General features: G+C 39.7%; 1 protein-coding gene across 1 annotated transcript in view; it reads right to left on the bottom strand.

Moving 5' to 3' along the window:
* LOC109966549 (receptor-type tyrosine-protein phosphatase delta) overlaps positions 1 to 2409 on the bottom strand; it is a 322783-nt gene that overhangs the window by 10207 nt on the left and 310167 nt on the right. Inside the window, 1 exon segment of the mRNA XM_020611458.1 lies at positions 1475 to 1650. Within this exon segment, the coding sequence (XP_020467114.1) occupies positions 1475 to 1650 (176 nt within the window).

The raw sequence follows: 2409 nt of genomic DNA, 5'->3' as shown, positions 1-2409 counted from the left end.
ATGAAGTGGCCTGAGAGCTATTAATTGTTCTGTCATGCTATATAATTCCAAAGGTAACCACAGTTTTCAATCATATTCCCAGCTCGGCTTTATTGTTATTTGAGCGTGCAACCTTTGTTTCCCAAAGAACGGCCAATAACACACAGTTTGATTATAGCGTTACTGCTTAGCTGGCAAAGGGAAACATTTAGGTGTTTGGGACAGAATTACTGGGTTTCAATCCAATTGTTTTTATTCTTACTGTCCATTAGAACCACTGTGGTTCTAGCCATATGTTCAGCTCTATTTAAATGTCAGCATGCTCATTGGCATATCCTGATGTATATGACTACTGGACACCAGCCTGGAGTATTTAAATATCTAACAAATACACTATTCACTCATTTCATTTCCTAAGCAGCTGTTATAACATTGACACAAGGAGCAATTAAGTGATTGTGACACCAGGAGTATTGAAATGATTCATAATAGCTTTTACTTGCAAATAGTGAAGCTTTAGATATGCAAAACATTCAATGACAGCTTGAGTGGTTCCCAGCAAATGATATGACTGATTAATATGAAAGACAGGAGCTGTTAGCAGCATCAAAAGCACATAATGTACTACGAATGTCAAACAACATAATGGTATGTTAGGATCTGAGATGGGGGATGTCTCTCAGGAAATCCATACAGCGGGACCAGGAAGCAATTTTATATCAAAATGCATCTACGACGACAAAGATACATCTGACAGCATGGGCCAGGTTTAATTGAATAATGATGCATTTTCCAGAGCAAGTGAGTTGATTTACTTTGCAGATTGTAAGGAGTGAAACCCGTTCTCTGGATTGAGTCGGCCCTCCTGTTAATACTATACCAAGCACTGGGAAATGGCATAGAAGTGTGAAGGTCAGTAGCTTATGAAGCCCATGCAAGCTTTAATATGCACAGTCAATGAGAGAGAGAGAGAAAGAGAGAGAGAGACGGAGGGTGTGCGCCTTGTGACCCTGTCAACCTTAAAGGAATAGTGAGTGCATACAGCAGAGCAATGAAGCTTTTCAGACTGAGTCTTTCATCATTGATTGTAATCCTGTGCCTACAGCAGTGTCATATGCGCACACATATGAGACAAGGAGGATAAGAGCATAAAGCTGATTCTGTCTCTGATAAGGGGAGATGTGGGAGTTTGATAAATTTGTACAGCAAATTTTCTATGACAAGTTAAGAATGGACAATTACTGATGTAACAAACTTAAAAATTGCATTTGTCAAAGCTTTAGTTGATGTGTAAAGATCTTGCTTGACTTTGCTTTGGTATTTTTTTTTTTTTTTTTGTATTTTTAGTCAAAATTAAACATTTTACCTGCACTTCTGGCTTTTAACCATTGACTGTCAATACAAGATGGACAAACCCACTGTGACATCAACCACTTTCATTACAGCTTAGGCTTAGACTTATAAACAATAATACAGCTACATCTTTAGTTCTTACCCTGGATCTCTCCTCCAGTTTGGTCATCATGACAATAATGGCACTCCTCTGCTCCCAAATCATCCTCCAGAAGTCACCAAATGTTTCTGGCAGAGATCCTTGGGTGGCAATGTAGGCGTTCTGCTTCCTGTAGCCATCTATATAGTTGGCGTTGATATAGTCACTTCCAGGGATACCTGGGGGGAAAAAAACATCATGAAGTGAGTTGTCAGGCTGAGTTTGCAGGTAAAACGGTTGCTTTATAGTAAGATTGTATTATCTTTAAGAGGAATGGGATATTTAGATGCTGAGTTGCACACAGAGAGTGATATAGCATCAGATTCTTTCCCACATAAGATTCAAATGACACTGTTTGGTGCTTTCTGATGTGTTTCCTAAAATTCAGTAAGTATTAAATTGAAAACTAGCATCAGACTGTGACATTTGGAGTCAGAGTTACAGTCCATACAGATTTATATTTGCTATCAACAGCATATTTAAATCCACAGCTTTTTTTTGGTCCTTCTTCCATATCTGCAACCGACTTACAGATGAAACTTAGTTTGTAAAAGTCTATCAGCTCACATGGAGAAAAACAAACCAACAAAAAGCTAGCAAAACAATTTTCCCCTCTCCTCCCCATCCCTCTCTTCCTTTGCTTATAGTAAATGAAAGGCACAGCAGCCTTTTTGAATCCAGGGGAAAACGACAGAGCTGACAGCTAGTCAGTGCTTTAGGACTGGCAGTTCAGGGGCTCCGTGCACACATGGTGGACCAAGATAAGTCTCATCTGCATGGATGCCACGTCTCAGAGAATCCCCTCACTCCAACTGCTTCCTCTCCCCCACACTCCCTTTTATTCCCAGGTAAGTTATTTAACCAAAAAAAAGCAATATGAAAATATTCAGAAGCCCCCCCACATATCCCCCCCCCCCCTTTTTTTAGCTGCACATTAC

Source organism: Monopterus albus, unplaced genomic scaffold (assembly GCF_001952655.1).
Source record: "Monopterus albus unplaced genomic scaffold, M_albus_1.0 scaffold113.1, whole genome shotgun sequence".
Classification (NCBI taxonomy): domain Eukaryota; kingdom Metazoa; phylum Chordata; class Actinopteri; order Synbranchiformes; family Synbranchidae; genus Monopterus; species Monopterus albus.
This window is presented reverse-complemented; position numbering and strand designations above follow the sequence as displayed.